Raw genomic sequence first — 23,675 nt, 5'->3', positions numbered from 1 at the left:
AGTTGTAAGCTACCCAGGTGAAACATGAGGTGCTGTTCATCCAGTTTTCACACAGAGAGTGGTGAATCTCTGGAACTCACTGCCACAGAGGGTAGTTGAGGCCAGTTCATTGGCTATATTTAAGAGGGAGTTAGATGTGGCCCTTGTGGCTAAGGGGATCAGGGGGTTATGGAGAGAAGGCAGGTACGGGATACTGAGTTGGATGATCAGCCATGATCATATTGAATGGCGGTGCAGGCTCGAAGGGCTGAATGGCCTACTCCTGCACCTAATTTCTATGTTTCTATGTTTCTAAGTTTGCCTATAGCCTCACTCTAGCTATGGAGGGGCCCCAGGGCAGAAAAGTTGCTATGTGAATGGGAAGGGGAGTTACAATGATTAGCAACCAGGAGATCCAGCAAGCCTTGGCAGACTGAGTGAAAGTATTTTGCTCAAGATTTTTCCAGATGATGTTGTTTCTGGAATCTTTGCCATACTGCAGCATGGACCCGAAGCGTGACAGTCCAAAGGTTCTCGAGTTGAGTCAATGCCAATAACAAGACCACCAGGTTCATAGATATTTACAAATTTTAATGTGCACAATTAAACAGATGTATACATGGTATACGTAACAGCCAATAAACGCTATTTATGCCTTTTGCAATCTAAAGATGCAAAAGAGTAAAATAAACCCCAATAACATATGGACCATCTTTTAGATGGAAGAACGGTAAGTACAGTCCCTCGCAACCAGAACACAAGTGAAAGGGTTACAGAGTCTGGTGTAAATGATGTTGTCTTTAACAAAAAGTACTGCCGCATTACAAAGGGGAATTTTAACAAACCATCAATGCAAATGGCTATCAACTTTCAGGACTCGTTTGTGAAATACTAAAAATACTAAAGACTTTCTCATGGATGAAACAATCGTACGAACATTTTTTTTTTCTTTTGTGTAAATGAAAAATGAAATATTTCCAAAATGTTTGCCGGCTAGGTTATAAAATGTGCAAACATGGGCAAAGCAAACAGTTCCATAGTTATAATCTCACCACACAGCAAAATAAAAAGTCATTTAATTGTCAGTTTGGTTTTCCACTGATGGTTCTGGAACCTAATACAAACAATAAATAATGTTGCCAGCATACCGAAAATTATTTATGCACCATGTAATATTGTCCCTATCAGAATAAATTATTACATATAAAACGTAATTTACTAAGAGATTGTTGGAAGAAATCATTTTGCAAACAGGCCCGGCTACCAATACTATGATGCTCATCTCAGACATAAAGTCTGCCTTACTTTAGCACGAGCCTAATACTCTACTTTTCTTTCATAAATAGGGTTGAGTTCTAACGTAACACTTTGTAACGATGACACCAATTAAACTTGAAATAACGTCACCTGACATGTTACACAACAGTATCACCAGGTAAAACATTCTATTGCTTTCACAAAGAACAGATTTACAATACCTTCCTAATATATTTTATAAAAAAGCATGTAAGATTGCCAGTTTACAAATAAACTATCTTCCATATCTCTAAAGTTAAGAATGGTCACATACTTCAATGACCCATTAATATATCACATTAGGGCATCTCTGCCTTATATTGCAGCTGCACCTACATTGGTCCCTGTATTATTTTATGCTCAATGCTGAGTAAAACATCATCAAACCATAAAAAATCTTTTCACTGCTTCTAACTTGGTGACAAACTGCGTTACCTAAGTGCTCAGACTAGCAGTCATCACTTCTTACACTAGTACATGGTCAATGAAGTCCCCAAAAACAGTTTAACAACACCTTACAATTAACAGAGGTAGACTTCAACATGTAATTTTTTAGGTTAATCCTTTCCTAATTATACATCACAGGTCTCCATGTTTCCCAATGCAAAACAGTTGTTTGTTTCAATATTCCATTTGGGTTTAGACGTAACAGATATCACCATCACTAATGGTTACCATGAACCAAAGGTCACCTGTCATTTCTAAAGACTACTCTATCTGAAAAGATTTCCACTGATGGTTCTCAGCAGGGCCTCACCGTGCAAAAATCCAGCTCTTGTGGCTTCTTCCTTATACTGCAATGTTCTCTGGGCAAAGCATGCCCACTCTCAGCTTTGCATTTGATTAAACGTCTTTTGAAACCTTTGCCACAACTCTTGGAGCATGGCGACCATCCGCCTATCTCCCACACTGGGCAAGGATCTCCACACTGCCGGATGACTTCTGGTTTCTGGGTGGTATCACAGTCAAATGCTATTTGTCCATGATTGTTCTCGCACTCGACAGATCTGTGCTGCAGTCCATTTCCACAAGAAACCGAACATTGAGACCATGTTCTCACCACCCATTTATAAATAGGCCGCTTGTAATCTGACTGCTGTGTGTTTATTTTGTTCAGTTTGCTCAGACTTTCATTGTTCAACAAGGATCCTTTAGTGTCTTTCTTGTTGGGGCTGTGTGAATATTTATCTTCCCGATTGTCCTTTGGCAGGTAGTAGGAATAGCGAACACGAGGAGGGGTCATTTTCCCAACTGAGAGGACTTCAATAATCAGTGGCTCTAGGATGGGCCTAAAGGCTTGAAGGCTTTCCACAGAAGTTGCTGTTCCACTATACCTCAGTAGGCTTCCCTTTATGACAATGTCTCGTTCAACCGCGGATACAATGTAGTGACCATTGAGTATATATTTCCCATGCTCATTCTTAACAGCCAAATAGTTGTCATCATTAGTCATGCCCCTGTATCCTCTTTGCTTGATGTCAATGCTGGTAGCTCCAACTGGTATAGTCACAATATAGTTATACCCATGTCTGTGGAGAGAAAACAGCTTTAATCAGTATGGCATATATTGAAATATCATTCAAGCAACTTCTCTGCTTCACATATTTTTTATAACATTTTGATGACCCCACACAAACCCATAAAACCTACCTGCAGCAAAACAGTAGGAAGACCATCAATCCTCTTAACCTTGTGTAGGAAGGAACTGCAAATGCTGGGTTAAACCGAAGATGGACACAAAATGCTAGAGTAACTCAGCGGGTCAGGCAGCATCTCTGGAGAAAAGGAATAGGTGACGTTTTGTGTCGACACCCATCTTCAGACCCTGAGCCTGAAACATCACCTGTTCCTTTTCTCCAGAGATGTTGCCTGACCCAGTGAGTTACTCCAGTCTTTTGTGCCAATCCTCCTAACCTTGTTTTGTTGTTCAACGAGGTTTATAGTTTATTTGGATCTTGGTTTATCTTACTTACCTCGACGCAAGACCGTGTTGTATCCTGGCATACCATTGATCTAGACTCAAAATGCTGGAGTAACTCAGCGGGACAGACAGCATTGCTGGATAGAAGGAATGGGTGGCATTTCGGGTCAAGACCCTTCTTCAGACCGAACGTAACCCATTCTTTCTATCCAGAGATGCAGCCTGTCCCATTGAGTTACTCCAGCATTTTGTGTTTATCTCTTGTTTAAACTAGCATCTGCAGATCCTTCCTCTAACACTGATCTATCAGTTCTAAACTGTTCAGTTGGACTCCACATTCAGTGTTCCATATTACAGTTCGTTGACTGAGAAAGTGCTTGCTTCTCGATAACACTCGCTCAACGGCATGGTTCCAACTTTAATGTTATGATTTCTTCTTTTGGACTCCCCTCAGCAAACTAGGAAAGCTTTTAATCATGTTGGTGACCTCAGTAGGAGCACCATGTGAGGTAGCACAATCAATCTCTAACTGGGTCAGTTCACTGTTGATGTCATAACAGTAGAAGCCAAGTTTTGGGCTTTCTAGATCTCAATCTGTGAAACTTTTCAAAAAATGGTTCATTGTTTTCTAAAAGTGCGCGATTTTTACTCCAATCCCTCAATTCTTACTCCAAGTTGTCAGCCAGAACAAGTGAACACAACTCCAAGATGGCTTTTGCTCCATCTCATCTCCTCTCCTTGAGTCAGCACTTGGATCCCACGCATTATTTCCCCCAGAACAATCTATCTGTAGAAACAAGGAACTGCAGATGCTGGTTTACAAACAAAAAAGACACAGAGTGCTGGAGTAATTAAATGGGTCAGCCACCATCTCTGACCCATCAGTCTGAAAAAGAGCTCTGACCCAAAACGTCACCTATCCATGTTTTCCAAAGATGCTGCCTGACCTGTTGAGTAACTCCACCACTTTGTGTCTTTCTTAGTCCATCTATACTTTGGTGTTAAAACAATTTACACCTCTGTACTATCTACAGCACAATTGAACGATTGCTTGAAGCTCTAGTGTCTCTACAAAGTAACATCTGATGTTTGTATCTTCTAGTTTGTCTTCTAGTAAGTTTTACTGACTGGATATTTTGTGAAGGATGAATAGGCATTTTGTTACTATGAAAAATGTATTGTTGTTGACTATATTATTCTTCTTATGTATGAAAATTACCAATTATCTTCTAAATTATATTAAAGTCATAGGGTCAAATAACACAGAAACAGACCCATCGGCCCAACTGTGTCCATACTGTTCATCGCACCAATCTATTCTAGTCTCATTTACCATTGGATACAAGGAACCGCAGATGCTAGAATCTTGAGCAAAAAACACAAAGTGCAGGCCAGGCAGCATCCCTGGAGAACATTGATGGGCAGCGTTTCAGGTCGAAACCCTTCTAACATCTATCCATGTTTTCCAGAGATGCTGAGTTACTGCAGCATTTCATGTTTTTTGCTCAAGACACAAAACACAATTTGTGAGATGAGCATAAAACATTACACAATGTCGTGTTATTATTTAAATCGTAAATTATAACTGTCCTTAATTGCAATAAATGGAATAATCTAATCTTAAAAGAAGTTACATTCAAATGAAAGGAAAAAGGCAACAACATACATGGGTCTTGTGAATAAGCCAGAAACTTTCTTGCAGCTTTTGTGATCTCCTCCGCATACTCCACATTTGTCAAACTTTTTATTGGATCCCAACTTTCCGTCACATCCAGCTTTGATACACTTGCCCTGGACACACACAGCTGAAGTGTCTGGCATGCATGGAGTTCCATCCACCACCTGGGGTTTGGGGAGACATTGTTAGTCATGAGCCTTTTACATCCTCTCTATTACACTAACGGCTTTGTAAATCTTTTCCACTGAGCTTCGATGTTCTGTTTTATGCATTGAATCCACACCAATCTCCACATGCAGTCCATTCAAAGTTCAACATTCCCCTCTGAAACATTTTGCAACATGACAGTATAATGATGGCATAGATATCCAGCAGAAAATGGGGCGGCACAGTAGCACAGCGGTAGAGTTGCTGCCTTACAACGCCAGAGACTCAGATTCGATCCTGACTAGGGGTGCTGTCTGTACGGAGTTAGCACGTTCTCCCCATGACCATGTGGGTTTCCTCCAGTTGCTCCGGCTTCCTCGCACCCTCCAAAGACGTACAGGTTGTAGGTTAATTTGTAAAATTGTAAATTGCCCCAAGTGTGTGAAGGATAGTGTTAATGTCCTGGTCAGCATGGACTCGGTGGGCTGAAGGGCCTGTTTTCATGTTGTATATTTATACTAAACTAAATAAAAGAGTGTGACATTTTAAACTAAGATGACGCCATAGCGAAAGGCAATTGGAAATTTAAAAAAGAACTGCAGATGCTGGAAATCTGAAATAAAGATAGGAAATACTGGAAACACACAACAGGTCAGTCACCACCTTGGTATAGAGGGACAGTAAACTTGTCAGATCAAAGTCCTCTGGTAAAGAGAATAATTAATGACAATATATCTAGAGAGCTTAACACAGTGTGAGTGTGTTTCCAGAATGGGGAATCTAGAATTAGGATCCCCAATCTCATGAGAGATCACCATTTAGGAGATACGTATATGAGGAGAACTCAGATAAATCTTGGTAGTTGAATGCTCAAGGGAGTTTGAATATATTTAGGGCTGAGATAAATTGAACTTTGGATTCCATGAAAATTAAGGGATATAAGAATTGGGAGTGGAAAGCCAAGTTAAGGGGAATATTGTCCAGCATTTGTCAATGGTCCACTGCTATTCTTATTTCTTTTGTTCTTGGAGATTCATGATTTGGGCCATGTACCAAGGCAGATGATGTTTTAATTTTGGATTGTGGAAATAGACATAGCTTCGAGTCATTCAAGCATTCAAACTGCATAATAAATTTGTAAAACATCTGCAATATTACTGTTATTTTTGTTGCAATATGTTTAGAATAATACATTGAAAGGGTAAAGTTAGATCAACTAGGATCTGTGGAAGTACCATTGAACCATTGAAGTTTCATTTGAGTTAAGATTCAGAAATTCTACTGTATATTTCCAGTTCTAGGATTAACCTCCCCAATAATGGAGGAAATTGGTATCACCATCCTAGAGTTATACAGCAGGAAACAGGCTCTTTGGCCCAACTTGTGCATGCCAACCAAGATGCCCCATCTATGTTCATCCCACCTGCCCGCGTTTGGACAAAACTGTGGTATTAAAGGGTGTATTGTGCTTACCTTGGGTGCAAGGACATAGAAGTATCCAGTACCATTCGCTCTGCATACAAGCTTGCATTTGTCCCTCAGTGATACTCCTGAATATTTTGGGACCCACACAACAGATGAGGCAAGCCTGTTGGTATTGATGTTGTAACCATTGAAGGATTCGCACTGCTCCTCTCTGAAACTTTTACCTGCATTTAAAGATAAACAAAACCATGAATTAGAACGGTTTCACCATCACTCGTCATTACATTTATAGGGGGGGCAAAATGCTCCTTCACCCTTGAGCAGCAGATCAGGGGCTTTGCAAGTAAACTGGATTATGATATGTTGCAACAGTGACACTGCCCTTTAGCACACTTTGCTACACCATAACAGGGTAGATTATAAATGGATTCTACTCCTTTCACTATGTTGTAAGGATAGGTTCAGTTCAGTTTAGGTTATTGTCACGTATGCAGAGGTACAGTGAAAAGCTTTTGTTGCACGCTAACCAGTAGGACAGGATACTTCTACCATCAAGTATAAACCAAATGCAAAGCAAAATGAACCACAGGGGTGTAACAAAGGAATGCTTATACTTGGGCTGTGCATTAGCAGATGCAGAAACAAAAAACTGCAGATGCTGGTTTACCAAGGAAAGATACAAAATGCTTGAGTAACAGCAGGTCAGGCAGCATCTCTGGAGAACATGGATACATGACATTTTGGGTCAGTGCCCTTCTCCAGACTGATTTAACATTAATAGATGAGGGGTTTGTTATTGTTGTGAGTGCCTGTACAACAGTGCAGATCTAGGGCTGTGTAATTCCCTGGAAATAGTTGGGACTGTTATTTCATAGAATTCTATACTTGGGTTAAAAAAAAGCAACAGGCAGGATCTCTGCAAAGCATCCATATTCTCCAGCGATGTTGCCTGACCCACTGAGTTACTCCAGCACTTTGTGTCTTTTCTTTGTAAACAAGCATCTGCAGTTTGTTGTACCTCAATCCCACCTTCGGCATTGGTTTATCATGTTTTTTTTTACATTCTACACAATCAAATCAGATCATAGTGTATCAAGCCACACGCAAGTACAAAGAGGTTTAAAAGAGTGGGTCATAAGGTCATAAAGAATAGTAGTAGAATTAGGCCATTCAACCCATCAAGTCTACTCTGCCATTCAATCATGGCTGATCTATCTCTCCCTCCTAACCCCATTCTCCTGCCTTCTCACCATAACCTCTAACACCAGTATTAAACAATAATCTATCTATCTCTGCCTTAAAAATATCCACTGACTTGGCCTCCACAGCCTTCTGTGGCAAAGAATCCCACAGATTCAAATACATTTCTCATCGTCTCGTTCCTAAAATGGCGTCCTTTAATTCTGAGGCTGTGCCCTCTGGTCCTAAACTCTCCCACTAGTGGAAACATCCTCTCCACATCCACTCTATCCAAGCCTGCCGCTATTCTTGATTGTATCAGGGGATAGCAGATCCTTGTCTGGGTCTAACATACAAAGAATCGCCATTCTCCACCATTTTTGCTGAATATTATGATTGTGCTTTGCACCATTTATTTAACTTATTTATACGACGTTACATTAGCAGATGTCCTCCCCACATCATGGTATTAGGCATATAACATAATTGACTCTATCTCTGTGCATTTCAGAATTTTACGACCCTACAACTGTGAATCTCTGTGCTGCAGTCAAGAATTTATATCCCCCTTGTAAAATCTATCTTTTACTGCCTGTAAAGTTATTAATAAAACTCCATCCACAAGCTATCCAACGTCTAGTATTTGATGTACAACCAGGTGAATTATTTATTGTGAACAGTTCTTTGGTTTGCCAACCTTATACAAAGTCCAAGATGTGGATGGTGAACAGGAAGGTGAAGGGAGAGAGATCCTTTTACCCTGTGACTATCGAACTGTACAACCCCTCCCCCTTCTGTTGTAGGGTAGACTGACTCCCCCCCCCCCCCCCCCCCCCCCCCCCCCCCAATCTTTGCACATCCACAATCGTTTCCACAATTTACTTTAATTTCATGTTTCATGTATCTTGTGTTTTATCACTGTTGGCTGAGCAATTTCCCTCCTGGGATAAATAATGTTCTATTGTATCGTATCGTATAGCAAGGAATGGGTATTTGTCCCGATATCCAGCAAAACTGGCTTCAATGAGAGAAAAACGATAATTCATCAGATTCTCCCATGTTCCAGTACTCCATGGAAATGATCCTGGCACTTTAGCCAATTTGGTCATTCAGGAATCATGCATATTGCCATGATTTTATTCAATTACATTTATATCCAGGATAAGTATTTCCCCTACACATAGTGGAATTTTAATCTATTAATGGGGCGATATTTCATCGCTGTACATTTAAATGAGTGAAAATGGATCCCAACTCAAAAAGTCATCTATCTATCCCCTCCACTGATGTTGCCTGACCCACTGAGATTCTCCAGCAGTTTGTATTAAGCTCAGGCTTCCACAATCTGCAGTTTCTTGTCTCTACCCAAGTACCTCACCAAGTAGAGTTCACTTTATTAATATAACAGAGTGTAACCAGGGCAACAGCAGAAATGCTGGAAGATCTCTGCCACTCAGGCATAATCTGTTAAAAAACATATCAGTCAATGTTCTGGAACAGGAGAAAGTTTCTTCAATTTGTAACGTTGACTGCAGTGTCTTTCCACAGATGCTGCCTGACCAGCTGAGATCTTCTGACCTTTCTGCTACTGTTTCAGAATACAGCATCTCCAGTTTTAGCTGTTTTCTTTCCTCGAATCTTACCAGTTGCGTACTCTATAAACCATTCTCCATCTATGGAGATACAAGGAACTTACACAGGGATTTCACAAAGCCACTACTTGCTAAAGTAACTCAATGGGTCAGGCAGCATCTCTGGAGAACATGGATGGGTCCAAAGAAGGGCCCCGACCCAAAACATCATCCATCCAAGTTCTCCAGAGCTGCTGCCTGACCCGTTGGATTACTCCAGCACTTTGTGTCTTTCTTAGTCTATCTGTAATTTGGCACTAAAACAACTTTGCGTTTTTTTCCATCTTTGGAATCTAACATAAATTCATACCAGTAACGAGTAATGAACATATTATTAAACCTGTTGAATTCTGTAACATAATGTAGAGCAAACAGAGAAATTAAAATTAATTTGTCATGTTTTCACGTTGCAATGTTATCATAAATTCCAAAGGGGGAAATATGAAAACCGTGTGACTCTTCCCAATTAAAACAAAAAATCAGCCTCTGCGTTACTTTTACAAATCTGCCCATCATTTTCAGCCATTGCCCTCAGTAATGTAATTAAATACTGTTTCATTTAGTTTTATTTAATTTTTTAGAGATATAGCGAGTAAACAGGCCCTTAGGCCCACCAAGTCTGCAATGACCAACAATCACCCATATACTAGTTCTATCCTACACTCTTGGGGTAATGTACAGAGAGAGGTCAATTAACTGGCAAACCCATACATCTTTGGAATGTGGGAGGAACCCAGAACATCCGGAGAAAACCCACATGATCACAGGAAGAACATATAAACTCCATATAGTCAGGATCGAACCCAGGTCTCTGGCGCTGTAATGCCCCTGTCCCACTTAGGAAACCTGAACGGAAACTTCTGGAGACTGTGCGCCCCACCCAAGGTTTCCGTGCGGTTCCCGGAGGTTTTTGTCAGTCTCCCGACCTGCTTCCACTACCTACAACCTCCGGCAACCACCTGCAACCTCTCGGAACCGCACGGAAACCTTGGGTGGGACGCAAAGTCTCCAGAGGTTTCCATTCAAGTTTCCTAAGTAGGACAGGGGCATAAAAGACAGTAACCTTACCACTGCACCACTGTGTCACACAAATTACTTTCCATTTTAAGTAGATGACATTCTCGTTATTTTTCATTGATATACATTTAAGGGAGGGAGTCCATTTGATCTCTAACTCACATTTCCTGGTGACACTGTGATGAGCATCTGCCTTAATAAAGATTGATGCAAAGGTTGGTGCAACTAATGGAAATGTTCAACAGCATTAGTAAAACTTCTGCAGTTTTGTCAAACAAATCTCTTGAGCATATTTCAGTTTTGAATAGGATGTGCAGCATCTGGTACTCCTTATTTAAAATGGATTGTGGCTTGGAATTGTACCTCAGGCCTTCTGAAGCATTTTTGAAAGTTTAGTTTAGTTTAGATTAGAGATACAGTGTGGAAACAGGCTTTTCGGCCCATCGAGTCCACACTAGTTCTATTCTACACACTAGGGACAATTTACAGATTCACCTGCAAACCTGCACGTCTTTGGAACGTGGGAGGGATCTAGAGCACCCACATGATCATAGGGAGAAACTCTGTCTACAAACTCCATGCAGGCAGCACCCGTAGTCTGGATCGAACCTGGGTCTTTGGCGCTGTAAGGCAGCAACTCTACCGCTACTCCACTGTGCCGAGACGAATATTCTTTGCATTTTTCTTTCACAACTACAAGCCATACAAAATTGTTCCGGTTTGCTCCTATTTCCCCATAAATTTAGCGTTACACATTATGTAAAATGGAATGGCCCTGAGAAGCTGACAGCACAAAGTATTTATCTTAAAAGTTGGATAAATAACACAATGTGACTTCAATACATGTCCTACCGTTGTCCGGGCATGGTTCCAAATTGCACGAGCGATACTTGACTCGGATACCCTCGCAATATCTTCCACCATTGGTAGGAGTTGGCTTGTTACATTCCCTCTTAGCAAGCTGGACGCCGCCTCCACAAGTCCGTGAACAAGATCTATACGGACCCCACTTTCCCCATCTCCCATCGACCTGCAACAAGCAGTGGTCATTAGCACTGATTTTAAACATTCATGCTTGTGCCACAAATTGCATAACTGGTGCCAATATTGCAAAGTAATAAAGACACCCTGACACCATTATTAACTTTAAATTAAACCCAGCTGTACGTGAACATTTGTTCTGCCCACTGTAAAGCTGACTTGATTGGGCTTGCTATTGCCAAATTATTACGGACGCCAAAAATCTTTTCGACGCTGTGATCAATTACTGCAATATTTCCATACGTTTTACATTCGAGATTAATGGAGATTGAATATCCCTAAAATTAAATTCGGACCATTCCGATCTGCCTGCGGGACTCGAGGATAAGAATTAGCTGTTACAACATCCAGCAACTGCAACATGTCAAAGGAAATGTTCCCATGTTGAGGAGCAATTTGGCAACATGCCTCCTGCCAACAATTATAGTTGGCCTGATGTTTTCCTGTTTAATACAGACACTGAGCCTGGGTCAAGAGTGAATCTGGACAGAAGTTTTAACATTTGCAGCGGCAAGAGTTTCCTTAATCTTATTGTTGTACCCTCTCAAATGTGGTAATTCTGAACTTAAAGAAAGGTAACTTTCAGGGTATGAGACGTGAATTGGCCAAGATTGACTGGCAATTAATTCTAAAAGGGTTGACGGTGGATATGCAATGGAAGACATTTAAAGACTGCATGGATGAACTACAAAAATTGTTCATCCCAGTTTGGCAAAAGAATAAATCAAGGAAGGTAGTGCATCCGTGGATAACAAGGAGAATAGTTAAAACAAATGTAGGTCCCTTGCAGTCAGAAACAGGTGAGTCGATTATGGGGAACAAGGATATGGTGGACCAATTGAATAACTACTTTGGTTCCGTCTTCACTAAGGAAGACATAAATAATCTGCTGGAAATAGCAGGGGACCGCGGGTCAAAGGAGTTGGAAGAATTGAGTGAAATCCAGGTTAGTCGGGAAGTGGTGTTGGGTAAATTGAATGGATTAAAGGCCCAGGGCCCCAGGGCCAGATAGGCTGCATCCCAGAGTACTTAAGGAAGTAGCTCCAGAAATAGTGGATGCATTAGTAATAATCTTTCAAAACTCTTTAGATTCTGGAGTAGTTCCTGAGGATTGGCGGGTAGCAAACGTAACCCCACTTTTTAAGAAGGGAGGGAGAGAGAAAACGGGGAATTACAGACCAGTTAGTCTAACATCGGTAGTGGGGAATCTGCTAGAGTCAGTTATTAAAGATGGGATAGCAGCGCATTTGGAAAGTGGTGAAATCATTGGACAAAGTCAGCATGGATTTACGAAAGGTAAATCATGTCTGACGAATCTTATAAAATTTTTTGAGGATGTAACTTGTAGCGTGGATAGGGGAGAACCAGTGGATGTGGTGTATCTGGACTTCCAGAAGGCTTTCGACAAGGTCCCACATAAGAGATTAGTGTACAAACTTAAAGCACATGGCATTGGGGGTTCAGTATTGATGTGGATAGAGAACTGGCTGGCAAACAGGAAGCAAAGAGTAGGAGTAAACGGGTCCTTTTCACAATGGCGGGCAGTGACTAGTGGGGTACCGTAAGGCTCAGTACTGGGACCCCAGCTATTTACAATATATATTAATGATCTGGATGAGGGAATTGAAGGAAATATCTCCAAGTTTGCGGATGACACTAAGCTGGGGGGGCAGTTTTAGCTGTGAGGAGGATACTAGGAGACTGCAAGGTGACTTGGATAGGCTGGGTGAGTGGGCAAATGTTTGGCAGATGCAGATGCAGATGTGAGGTTATCCATTTTGGTGGCAAAAACAGGAAAGCAGACTATTATCTAAATGGTGGCCGATTAGGAAAAGGGGAGATGCAGCGAGACCTGGGTGTCATGGTACACCAGTCATTGAAAGTAGGCACGCAGGTGCAGCAGGCAGTGAAGAAAGCGAATGATATGTTAGCTTTCATAGCAAAAGGATTTGAGTATAGGAACAGGGAGGTTCTACTGCAGTTGTACAGGGTCTTGGTGAGACCACACCTGGAGTATTGCGTACAGTTTTGGTCTCCAAATCTGAGGAAGGACATTATTGCCATAGAGGGAGTGCAGAGACGGTTCACCAGACTGATTCCTGGGATGTCAGGACTGTCTTATGAAGAAAGACTGCATAGACTTGGTTTATACTCTCTAGAATTTAGGAGATTGAGAGGGGATCTTATAGAAACTTACAAAATTCTTAAGGGGTTGGACAGGCTAGATGCAGGAAGATTGTTCCCGATGTTGGGGAAGTCCAGGACAAGGGGTCACAGCTTAAGGATAAGGGGGAAATCCTTTAAAACCGTGATGAGAAAAACTTTTTTCACACAGAGAGTGGGTAGTTGTAGAGGGTAGTTGAGGCCAGTTCATTGGCTATATTTAAGAGGGAGCTAGATGTGGCCCTTGTGGCTAAGGGGATCAGAGGGTATGGAGAGAAGGCAGGTACGGGATACTGAGTTGGATGATCAGCCATGATCATATTGAATGGCGGTGCAGGCTCGAAGGGCCGAATGGCCTACTCCTGCACCTAATTTCTATGTTTCTATGTCTATGTTTCTATGTAAGCTAAACCTTCAATAATATTCGTCTATGTATATGTAAATTCTGTTTCAGCAATTAAATTGTCCTGCACACCCTAGATGTATTTAAGGGTATAATGTTTATCAGTAAACAAACCACTTATTCTCTTCCTGTCCTCGCAAATTGTTCTGCCAACTGTAGAGTTTTGCAAGTATGACCATTGATCCCAAGCTCATATTTTTAACTCTAAATCTTTGCAAACTTGGCTAACTGTTGAGTGACATGGGTACCACTTGGGTAGCTTACAACTCATATTCCACCTGTAGCTTGCGACCCAATGGTATGCACACCAAATTCCCCAATTTTTAGTCACCTCTAACTAATCTCCCACGACTTATATAACTTGAGAGCTTAGGTTACATTATGCTTAAATTGTTACATACTTAATAAACCCAAACTCGTTAAAATTAATTAAAATTCAGTTGTATGACGGGATCTCTCAGCTGGTCTACTGCCCTTACAGCATTGATAGTTTGGCATTAGGATGAGGTGGAACATAGAACAGTACAGCATAGGAACAGGCCTTACAGCCCACACTGTATGTGCCAGCCATGATGTTAAGTTAAACTATTCCCATCTGCCTGTAACCTGGTCCACATTCCTCCAGCCTCTGTCAAATTCAAGTGCCATTTGCTAACTTATTTGCTTCCACCACCTCCCCTGGCAGTGTGTTCCAGGCATCTGCCACTCTGTTAAAAAAAAAACCTGCCTTGCAAGTTCTTCATATTCTTCATTTCACAGAAGTTCTAGTGCGATTATTGCCCATGAAAAAACAACTATTTTATCCTGTAATTTTGATACATTTTGATAGGGTGGTAAATGTTCAACTGCAGAGAATTGTAAAAAAAAAAGGTCAGCTATCTATTGAGACTGAAACAAAAATGATCAGGATTCAGTGAAGCAAGGTTAATGATTATGTTCCCAGCCAACAAAAGTTAGGACAAAAAGTTTATGTTGCTCGTGAGTAAATGGAAACATTGTAAATAAATTAAGCCAGCAACTGCTTGTGGGCAAGTCAAGTTGGGAGTGATTCAATGTCATGCTTACATTAAGAAATGATTGTATATTGATGGGAAACACACATGGTAAACTATACGATGTTAAATAATTGTAAGCATCATATACCATCTGCTCTACGCTTTAATCATTATGGGGCTCTGGAGAAGAAGGTACAGGAGTGGAAACTGTGACCACCAGGTTCAAGGACAGCTTCCTCTCAGCAACCATCAGGATCTTGAACACCACAGAACACAAATCTCAACAGCTATGATCTTCTGTGGACTGTGTTTTTGGTTGCATCATGGACTTCTTGGTTTTCGCACTATTATGGTTACCTCGTGTTCTGGTTATTAATTTATCGTATTATAGATTATAAATTTATTTATTTAAGAAGGAACTGCAGATGCTGGAAAATCAAAGGTAGACAAAAGTGCTGGAGAAACTCAGCGGGTGCAGCAGCATCGATGGAGTGAAGGAAATAGGCAACGTTTCGGGCCGAAACCCTTCTTCAGACCGTCTATTATAAATTTAGACGGGTTTGGAGGGATGTGGGCCAAAGGCAGGCAGGTGGGACTAGTGTAGCTGGGACTTGTTGGCCAGTGTGGGCAAGTTGGGCCGAAGGTCCTGTTTCCACGCTGTATCATTCTATGACTCTGTCCGCATGTTAATGCATTTACAGGCCAGTTCAGCCTCAAAAAGCAAGAATTTCATTGTTCCATTGACAGTACATACGACAATCAAACACTCTTGACTCAACAAACTTGAGTACAACCCAGGCACAAAGACATTGACAATCTTCCACAAACATTACCTTGTGCTTGGTCACTTCATGTGTTCCCACACACACACCCTTCATGCAGATCTTTCCATCTCCACAGCTTGTTCCATCTGCCCATGGGAAGTGCCGTGTTTGACACACCAGTTGTCCTCGAGCTCTCCCCGTGCACCACAGTTTCAGACAAGGCTGCATGTACGGGCATGGTTTGGAGGTAATCCCAAAGGCCAGTTCGCACTGTCTGTTCAAGTTATAGCTTTGCCCTGGGAGACTATCTGGTAAAGTAATTGGCTTCATCGGTTCATCCAGTAGACAGTCACCTGTGGATGGAAGAGATTCAACAATTATTTTATATTTCCTCAGGAATTTTAGTTCCACACAACATTTCCCTCCGGCATTCCTATGGTTCCCAATTGCATCCACTTTGCACTGAAGACTTGGTGAATTTCATAACGGATGAGCAATCTATGTTGTGACTCGCTTAGCTGGCAAGAGAGGAAGCAGAACTCACAGAATAAACCTCTGGATGTTCTACATGAGGCATACGAGTTAAATGGTACACATCACCTGAGTGAATAATATCTGGGAGGTGGACAGACATACTACCGGTATCAAGCACAAGAACAGAAGGCAATAGGAGCAAATGTAGGTCACACAGCCCCTCAAGCTTATCCTGGTGTATCATATCATATCATATCATCATGGCCGGCCATCCAAGGCCTCGTCTCCTCTCCTCTGCCAGTTCCCCCTCAATACTCTGATCCTTCAAAAATGTAACAATTTATTCTTGAAATATCCCTCTCTCTCTGCCTCTGCCTCTCCTGTCTCTATCTCTGCCTCTCCTGCCCCTCTGTCTGTTTCTCTCTCACTCGCAAGCTCACACACGTGCACACTCGCTCACTCGCACACTCACACACTCACACACTCGCTCACTCGCACACACACACGCTCGCACTCTCGCTCACTCACACACGTGCACACTCGCTCACACACTCACACACGTGCACACTCGCTCACTCGCACACTCACACACTTGCTCGCACACACACACTCGCACTCTCGCTCACTCACACACTTGCACACTCACACACTCGCACACTCGCACACTAGCTTGAATAATTCAGGAGACTTTTGTGCAAATGCGATTAGTTTAGATGGAGCATCAGGGTCAGCGTGGGCCGAAGGGCCTGTTTCTGTCCTGTATGACTCTATTAGACTGAGCTTAATGCTTTCACTGCTTGGTTAGGGAGAATCCTCTACAAAACCTTAACGCAACTTCTGCCACTCCACATATTTAAATAACACATATCTATAAACATTAGATATCAGTAAGAGTTTGGCTTAATTGGAATACTTTGAAACAAAAACAGTTTCTTGAGCAAAGGAGCACCATCAGGCTAATCCTTACAAACACGAGGGATTTCAAATCATTTGACTGCAAAAGTATCCAATTCAATTAGACTTTGATTTCAGGCAGCAATGTAGGTCAGGCCATTTGAAAAAAAAAACCCTTTGGACTCTGCCTGGTTCCCATAATCTTAAAAACAATTACCTCAGCAAAACTTTCAGAAACTTCCAGTGATGGCAGCTGCCCAGCCATCACTGGAGCTGCCTCTCTAACAGGGGCTCTCAGGTGGAGTAATCGCTACTGTACTTCCAGCTTGTACGACACAGGTTGCTGCCTGGGACTGTTCCACACAGCGATATCCGCACCAACGTCCACCTTTATTCCCTTGAGGGCCGGAGGATGAGGGGTGATCTTATAGAGGTGTATAAGATCATGAGAGGATTATGAGCGAATTACACAGGAAAAGTCCTTTAGCCAGAGTAGGGGAATCGAGAACCAGAGGACACAGGTTTAAGGTGATGGGCGAAATATTTAATAGGAACTTGTGGGGCAACATTTTTCATACAAAGGTGGTGGGTGTATGGAACGAGCTGCCAGAGGAGGTAGCTGAGGCAGGTACTATCACAATGTTTGACAAACATTTAAACAGGTTCATGGATAGGAAGGGTTTAGAAGGATATTGGCCAAACTCAGGAAGGTGGGATGAGTGTAGATGGTCGTTGTAGGCAAGTTGACCCAAAGGGCCTATTTTCACACTTCATGGCTCTATGTCTCTCTACGAACATACTAGTTTTACGCCTGCAGATTCCAACATCGAGGAGCTCGCAGTCTCAGGTAGAGGCTGGTGTTGGGAAGCTCAAGTCGCAGAAGGTTCAACCAGCCCCGACCCAGGGTAGATCGCCCAGCGTGGGGGAGCTGAGATTTCCCCCGATGCAGGAACGTGATCGCCCCGACACGGAGGGCCCAAACGCCGCCGGCTACGGGAGTCAAAATCGTCCCGTCAACAGAAGGCTCGAGGCCCCTGATCCTGGGAGAACAAAGAAGGGAAGAGATTGAACTTTTTTTCGCCTTCCATCACAGTGAGGAATTGGGAGGAGTCACTGTGGTGGATGTTTATATTAAAATGTATTTTGTGTGTTTTGTTGCTTTTTATTGGTATAACAGTACGGCAAATCAAATTCCCCGTATATGTTGCAAAACATACTTGGCTAATAAAGTAATTATGATGATGATGATTATGTAAACTGGTGTAACAGTGTTACAGTTTAGAGATAGCATAGAAACAGGCCCTTCGGCCCGCTACGTCCATTTTAACCATGGAATACCTGATTAATCTAGTTTTACGTTATGCCACATTCACACCCACTCCCAAAACACGAGGGGCAATTTTACACAGGCAAATAAACCCACAAGCCTGCACGTCTTGGGGATATGGGAGGAAACCGGAGTACCCAAAGGTAATTCACGCGGTCACAGGGGCACCGTACAAACTCCACACAGACAGTACCTGTGGTCAGGATCGAACCCTGGACTCCAGCGCTGTGAGGCAGCAACTCTTCAGCTGCATCACTGTGTGGAGTCATACAACACAGGAGCAACAGGTGGACCTTATTGTCCATCTACATCAATGCCTTTTGTGTGTAGCAGACCTTTTCCTTCTATGCCTAAGTCAATGCTCATTTAATTCCTCATTCCAAACTATGAGAATATCTTTGTTCATATTTCTGTAACTATTGATCCCTATAATTTGTTGTTAAATAGTTTTATACCATTGTAAAATGGACATTTGCTCTATATTTCCCGATTGTTCCCGATGTTGGGGAAGTCCAGAACAAGGGGTCACAGTTTAAGGATAAGGGGGGAATCTTTTAGGACCGAGATGAGGAAAACTTTTTTCACACAGAGAGTGGTGAATCTCTGGAATTCTCTGCCGCAGAAGGTGGTTGAGGCCACAGTTCATTGGCTATATTTAAGAGGGAGTTAGATGTGGCCCTTGTGGCTAAAGGGATCAGGGGGTATGGAGAGAAGGCAGGAACAGGATACTGAGTTGGATGATCAGCCATGATCATATGGAATGGCGGTGCAGGCTCGAAGGGCCGAATGGCCTACTCCTGCGCCTATTTTCTATGTTTCTATATTTCTATATTTATATGTCCCTGAATTATGGTACTAAACTAATACCATGTACATCAAAAGTGCTGATGCAATACCAAACTGTGGGCGGATTTGTGTTATGTGAACCCATGCCCAGTATACATGAGCTAGACTTTCCAAACTCATTTTAATCTTTGTTATTACCGAATGAAATCATAATTGACCCTTAAGTCCAAAACTAATTTTTAGGAGTCAAATGATCTTTTTTCCCAACACAATTCCGAACTCCAACACGATTTTAATTGAATTAAACGACTTAGCTATAAATTCCTCTCAAGATTACAGCAATGGAAAATAGCAGAATTAAATGTGATTCTGTGACTTACAGCCAGTATAAATCCTGGCTGGCAGAGTTTCAGCATTTACAGTACGGAATTTAAAATAGCTTTGATGGGGAATAATTAAGAAATAAGGCACCAAAACAGTGTGCCTAAAAACACAATTAATTCTTGATATAGCCAGATTAAAATTTCCTATCAAGAGTGTAAAACTGCTCACCCACTAAATCAGAGATTATCTCCCAGTGGCACGGTGGTGCAGCAATAGAGGTGCTGCCTTGCAGCGCTAGAGACCCGGGTTCAATCCTGACTAGGGGTGCTTGTCTGTACGGAGCTTCTACATTCTCCCGCTGACCGTGTGGGTTTTCTCCGAAATCTCCAGTTTTCTCCCACACTCCAAAGACGTACAGGTATGTAGCTAAATTGGCTTGGTAAATGTGAAAATTGTCCCTAGTGTGTGTAGGATAGTGTTAATGTGCGGGGATTGTGACTTATGAACACCATGTACAACGATGCTTTCATATTAAGACTGGTAAACCTTAACAAATAGGAAAAGGAGTTGGCTGTATTGGTCCCCAAGCCATCTTTGTGGATGATCAGCCATGATCATATTGAATGGCGGTGCTAGCTCGAAGGGCCGAATGGCCTACTCTGCACCTTTTGTCTATTGTCTATTGTCTTCCATTCACTTCACAGCTGACATTGACCTCAACTCCACTTTCCTGTCTGATCTCATAACCCTTTGATTCCTCTGTAACCACAAAATCAGACTGTACCAGCCTTGAATATAAACCATGACTCAGCCTCCACACCCCTTTCGGTTACAAAATCTTAACGATTATCTGAGAAAAAAATAAATCGTCCTCCTTTGCTTCTTAAATGGATGACTCCTTATTCCAAGTTTAGTTTAGTTTAGTTTAGCGATAGAGCGTGGAAACAGGCCCTTCAGCCCACCTATCCCATACCGACCAGAAACCAACTGCACATGACTTCTATCCTACACACCAAGGACAATTTACAGAAGCCAATTAACCTATGAACCTGCACGTCTTTGAAGTGTGGGAGGAAACCGGAGCACCCAGTGAAAACCCATGCAGTCACAGGGAGAACGTACAACTCCATACAGATAGCACCCATAGAAGGGCTGAACCTTGTTCTGTGGCACTGCAAGGCAACAACTATACATGCGGCTTCACTGTGTATGAAGATTATGTTCTCTGTTTATAGATCCCTCTATATAGAACATGGAACAGGAACAGGCCCACAACGTTGGTCCTGAACATGATGCCATTTTAAACTAATGTCTGCCTGCACTTGATCCATAGGGAGTTCTCACAGAGAGTAGTGAGTCTGTGGAATTCTCAAAGAGAGTGGTGAGTCTGTGTAATTCTCACAGAGAGTGGTGAGTCTGTGGAATTCTCTGCCTCAGAGAGTGGTGGAGGCAGGTTCTCTGGATGCTTTCAAGAAAGAGCTAGAAAGGGCTTTTAAAAATAGCGGTCGGGAATATGAGGAGAAGGCAGGAACGGGGTACTGATTGGGGATGATCAGCCATGATTACATTAAATGGCGGTGCTGGCTTGAAGGGTCAAATGGCCTACTCCTGCACCTATTGTCTATTGTCTATTGTCTATATCCATCCATTCCCTACATATCCATGTGCCTATCTATCATTCACTCTCTCACAAAGCTATGCCATCTAGTCTTTGATATTACCACCCGAGGAAAAAGACGCTGACTGTCTACCCTATCTAGACCTCTCATCATTTTATAAACTTTTATCAGGTCTCTCCTCAACATCCAATGGTCCATTGAGTCCGCGCCAACCAGCGATCCCCGCACACTAACACGATCCTACACACTAGGGACAATTTACAATTATACCCAAGCCAATGAACCCTCAAACCTGTATGTCTTTGGAGTGTGGGAGGAATCAGATCCCAGAGAAACCCCTTGCAATTCACCAGGGAGAAGGTACGAACAGTTAGTATCTCTTAAGCTGCCTGTTGTAGTCTACTCTGTACGTCAATATAGCAAATTAGTCCATTTCTTATTCAGTGTCACAAAATCCACATTCTTTTTTGTATGGCTTTGTAAATATTTGATTAGTGTTCAAATGTAAATAATTTGGTGTACATATAGTGGCTGATGTACATATGGTGTACATATAGCTGCTAAATTTGTATAAGATAATTATAAGCATTTGAATAAGGGGTGGGAATTAATAAGCTTTGGCTTCTTCCTGCTCCTTTTCGGACACATATGATTTAATTTATTTATAGATATTGTTTATGACACTTTATAAATATTTTTGTTTTGTATTTTGTATGCTGTTTCACACTTGCCTTTTATTCTTTTATTCTGTTCAAAATAAATAATAAAATTATTATTATTTTTTTTTAAATGGCAGTGGATTCCTGGGTTATGTTTACAATCCACTCTGTTCTGATATTCAGGCTCCTCCACAATAGATCTATTGATTTGCAAGTGTCACAGTGTAGCGATGTTTCAGGGGTTTGTACTGAGGCTCACAAAGAACAACAGACCATATTAACCACGCCGCTCTTTATGAAACTGTCAGCAACAGAGCGAGGATGGCACGTATTGCTCAGCGATGGAAAAGCATTTAAAATACCACACGGACTATGCTCTGCAGCGAGGCATCCCCGTCTTACCGTGGCCACTGTCCAGGAAGTCTGTGATGATGGCCGCACTGCACACGGACCACGGTCTGGACCGGTCAATGTGTATCAGGGTGGGAGACATCATGTGATTGTCCTTCAGCTTCCCGAACACATTCTCACACGCCTTGACGTTGTCGTGTGGCATATTGAAGACATGACCTAAAATCCAACCAGAGACAATTGTCAGATAACAAGGCACCAAATAAATCCAACCAGAAAAGACGCCATCAATCCCTCCACAGATGCTGCCTGACCCGCTGAGTTCCTCCAGCACTCTGTGCTTTGCCCAAGATTCCAGCATCTGCAGTTCCTTGTGTCCCTAAATCAATCATTTTGGTCTCAACCATTGCTTATGGAGTCATTGAGAGATACAGCATGGAAACAGGCCTTTCAGCCCACTGAGTCCGTACTGGCCCTCAACTAGCCATTCACACTGATTGTACTAACATTAAATCTATATCTTATCCTCCTCATATTCTCATCAACTCTGGCAGATTTTACCACTCATCTGCACACTTTACAGCAGCCAATTAATCTACTGATTATCTTTGGGATGTGGGAGGAAACTCGAGCATCCGGAAGAAACTCATGCAATCGCGGGGAGAGCATGCAAACTCCTCACAGACAGCACCCAAGGTCGGGATTGAACCCAGTTCTCTGGCGCCGTGGGGCAGCAATTCTACCCGTTGCACCTTTGTGCTGCCCCTTGCATCTGTAACACAGCAAGATATCCCAGTTGCTCTGAGCTGCATTATCAAACAAAAGCTGACTCTTTGATACCAGAGCCATTGGTCAGAATCTTAGCAAAGTCGATGCAAAAAAGATCTTTGCGAAGGAGAGTGGTAAAACTGTGAGTGGTAGGGAGGGAATTAGCTTAGACCAACTGAAGTCAAGGATGTTACTGGTGGGCCAGAATTTGGAGACCAGATTCACTCGGGATCTGTGTAGAGAGGAACAGCCAATGCTGGTAGACTGGGATCCATTCTTCCTGGATCACTAGAGATCTATTTGGATAAACACAAGTGATAACAAGTTCTCTACCAAAGCCAAGTGTTGCAAGGCACCTTAGATCTATTTTATATCATATCTCAAATGATTGTTCATTGTGTATGTAGAATACATTTATTTCCTGACTATAACGTTACAAGAAATTACTGATTGTTGATGGCGGGCATCAGATTTTTTTCTCTTGTCCATTCAAACTCAGCAAAATATCTGCCCGGAATGTGTGAATGAATGGCAGAGTAGGCTCAGTGGGCCGAATGTCCTAATTCTGCTCCAATGACTTATGAATATATGAATGGTTACCTAGTTCGTGGGCGGTGGTAAAGGCTGACGGGAGGCCGTCGTCTTCTATGACCGAGCAACTTCTCTTTGGGTCACACATTGTCCCCACGTCCGCCATCCCCAGCGTGTCACAAGTCTGCGCACCGCACAGGTCCTGCAAATAAATGGAGCGTACAGTCATAGAAACATAGACAATAGGTGCAGGAGTCAACCATTTGGCCCTTCGAGCCAGCAACGCCATTCAATATGATCGTG

At 42.3% G+C, this 23,675-nt stretch overlaps 1 protein-coding gene across 1 annotated transcript in view; it reads right to left on the bottom strand.

The window, feature by feature from the left end:
* Nucleotides 1–555: 555 nt before the first annotated feature.
* The window catches only part of LOC129712319 (A disintegrin and metalloproteinase with thrombospondin motifs 15-like), a 48,410-nt gene continuing 25,290 nt past the window's right edge, over nucleotides 556–23,675 (bottom strand). Inside the window, exons 3-9 of the mRNA XM_055660651.1 lie at nucleotides 23,442–23,574; nucleotides 22,125–22,292; nucleotides 15,709–15,992; nucleotides 11,126–11,303; nucleotides 6,495–6,670; nucleotides 4,863–5,038; nucleotides 556–2,804 (exon numbers count right to left, since the gene is read on the bottom strand). Coding sequence (XP_055516626.1) covers nucleotides 2,018–2,804; nucleotides 4,863–5,038; nucleotides 6,495–6,670; nucleotides 11,126–11,303; nucleotides 15,709–15,992; nucleotides 22,125–22,292; nucleotides 23,442–23,574 — 1,902 coding nt within the window. The 3' untranslated portion in view covers nucleotides 556–2,017. The remainder of the gene's footprint in view (nucleotides 2,805–4,862; nucleotides 5,039–6,494; nucleotides 6,671–11,125; nucleotides 11,304–15,708; nucleotides 15,993–22,124; nucleotides 22,293–23,441; nucleotides 23,575–23,675) is intronic.

Source organism: Leucoraja erinacea, chromosome 32, assembly GCF_028641065.1.
Source record: "Leucoraja erinacea ecotype New England chromosome 32, Leri_hhj_1, whole genome shotgun sequence".
NCBI classification, from domain to species: domain Eukaryota; kingdom Metazoa; phylum Chordata; class Chondrichthyes; order Rajiformes; family Rajidae; genus Leucoraja; species Leucoraja erinaceus.
The sequence above is the reverse complement of the archived record's forward strand: the minus strand, read 5'-3'. Positions and strand labels throughout refer to the sequence as shown.